Raw genomic sequence first — 2,613 nt, 5'->3', positions numbered from 1 at the left:
GATGAAGATGATGGCTCTGGTGGGTTGGCGTTGTCCGCCTCATCCCCTTCCACCTCGTCCACGGTGACGAACTCATCCATGTTGAACTGGTCCAGGTCGATTGGGTTGGCGTCACTAGGATTGACGTCGGAAGTGAACTCATCCACCACGTAGCCAAAACCCTGTGGTATGAGAGGAGGATGAATCCATGGATTTAAATCAATCAAACCCTTTTCCAGAAGTTCAACAGAAGTGCTGTACTTTGAATCAGATGAATGTAAGAGAGCAATGTCTGAATGAAAACCAAATCACTCCTAGAAGACTGGCTAGTTCTACTACGGTGGCCCTGTGGGACAAACGGAAACATGAAATCACTCCTGGAAGACTGGCTAGTTCTACTACGGTGGCCCTGTGGGACAAACGGAAACATGAAATCACTCCTGGAAGACTGGCTAGTTCTACTACGGTGGCCCTGTGGGACAAACGGAAACATGAAATCACTCCTAGAAGACTGGCTAGTTCTACTACGGTGGCCCTGTGGGACAAACGGAAACATGAAATCACTCCTAGAAGACTGGCTAGTTCTACTACGGTGGCCCTGTGGGACAAACGGAAACATGAAATCACTCCTAGAACTGGCTAGTTCTACTACGGTGGCCCTGTGGGACAAACGTAAACATGAAATCACTCCTAGAAGACTGGCTAGTTCTACTACGGTGGCCCTGTGGGACAAACAGAAACATGAAATCACTCCTGGAAGACTGGCTAGTTCTACTACGGTGGCCCTGTGGGACAAACAGAAACATGAAATCACTCCTAGAAGACTGGCTAGTTCTACTACGGTGGCCCTGTGGGACAAACGGAAACATGAAATCACTCCTAGAAGACTGGCTAGTTCTAAACATGAAATCACTCCGGTGGCTAGTTCTACTACTGCCCTGTGGGACAAACGGAAACATGAAATCACTCCTAGAAGACTGGCTAGTTCTACTACGGTGGCCCTGTGGGACAAACGGAAACATGAAATCACTCCTAGAAGACTGGCTAGTTCTACTACGGTGGCCCTGTGGGACAAACGGAAACATGAAATCACTCCTAGAAGACTGGCTAGTTCTACTACGGTGGCCCTGTGGGACAAACAGAAACATGAAATCTCAGAAACAGAAAGAAATCATGTTAACATCTCATTTAGACTTTTAACAATGTCTGGACTTAAGGATATAACCTATAAAAAACCATCCACCATCATTCCTGCTTTCCCTGGCTCCCGTCCTGTCTGCTCCCCCTCCTACCTCCTTTCTTACCTTACTCATCTCCTCCTCCTCTTATCTCCTCCTCCCCCACCTTACCTCTCTTCCTCCCCTTCTTCTTGGCGGGACTGCCGTCCTGTCTGTTGCTCCTGCAGGAGCCAGAAGAAGAGCTAGAGGAGTCGCCGTGTCTCGACGTCGGAGGACCCTGCTCCTCCTCGGAGGCCGCCCGGCTGCTTCTACGCCTGGAAGAGTCTATGTTTCCTGGGGAAGAATGGTCCCTGCGCCTGCCTCTTCCTCCATAGACTTGGGTCTTCCCCTGATTCTTCTTTGGTTGTCCAGAGCCTGAAGGTGGTTTCTTTGCACCTTCCGTCTGTGTTGTGGTCTTCTTCGCTGGTGTGGTTGGAGGCTTGTCCTTCTCTCCCTGGTCCTTCTCTCCCTGGTCCTTCTCTCCCTGGTCCTTCTCTCCCTGGTCCTTCTCTCCCTGGTCCTTCTCTCCCAGGTCCTGTCTTTGTTCCTCGGCTTGTCTCCCCAGGCGGTGTTGGTGCACTGCTGCCTCCAGGGCCTTCAGGATCTCCTGAGTTACCGGACTGAAGTCTAGCAGTTTGTCTTCACCTTTTACAGACACTGGGCGAGCTGATGTTACCGGTGTTCGTACAGAACCAGCAACGCTAGCAACGCTAGCAGCGCGAACGGTAGCGGTTGCTGTGGTTTCTCCATTCTCGCCGTCCGGTTTTGCAGCGGTTTGGCTTTGGTCGTCGTTGGTCGTCATCAGGTCATCGGGGTCCATGACGGCTGGACTGGGTACCGTTGCTTTCGCGTCGGAGTCTATCGCTGTGGTGTCACTGGACTGGACGGCGCCTCCGTCATCTCCCGGGTGTTGGGTAACCACAGGCTGTGTGGCAGGAACAGATTTACCTGGTGGTATACCTTTAGCGACAGGCTTCTTGCCTTGGACCGTCTTCTTCTTGGCTCTGGTGCTGAAATGACAGACATAAATGACAGACAGACATTAGACATAAATGACAGACAGACATTAGACATAAATGACAGACATTAGACATAAATGACAGACAGACATTAGACATAAATGACAGACAGACATTAGACATAAATGACAGACATAAATGACAGAGATTAGACATAAATTACATTAGACATAAATTACAGAGATTAGACATAAATGACAGACAGACATTAGACATAAATGACAGACATAAATGACAGACATTAGACATAAATGACAGATATTAGACATAAATGACAGACATTAGACATAAATGACATTAGACATAAATGACAGACAGATATTAGACCAAAGACAGATAAACATAAATGACAGATAGACATAAATGACAGACAGACATTAGACATAAATGACAGACAT

General features: G+C 48.4%; 1 protein-coding gene across 1 annotated transcript in view; it reads right to left on the bottom strand.

Moving 5' to 3' along the window:
- LOC118377347 (pre-mRNA-processing factor 39-like) overlaps positions 1-1,317 on the bottom strand; it is a 19,098-nt gene extending 17,781 nt beyond the window's left edge. The window contains exons 1-2 of the mRNA XM_052459125.1: positions 1,284-1,317; positions 1-161 (exon numbers count right to left, since the gene is read on the bottom strand). The exon at positions 1-161 is cut by the window's left edge and continues 1,612 nt beyond it. Coding sequence (XP_052315085.1) covers positions 1-161; positions 1,284-1,292 — 170 coding nt within the window. The 5' untranslated portion in view covers positions 1,293-1,317. The remainder of the gene's footprint in view (positions 162-1,283) is intronic.
- Positions 1,318-2,613: the final 1,296 nt, after the last annotated feature.

This window comes from Oncorhynchus keta, chromosome 13 (assembly GCF_023373465.1).
Source record: "Oncorhynchus keta strain PuntledgeMale-10-30-2019 chromosome 13, Oket_V2, whole genome shotgun sequence".
Classification (NCBI taxonomy): domain Eukaryota; kingdom Metazoa; phylum Chordata; class Actinopteri; order Salmoniformes; family Salmonidae; genus Oncorhynchus; species Oncorhynchus keta.
This window is presented reverse-complemented; position numbering and strand designations above follow the sequence as displayed.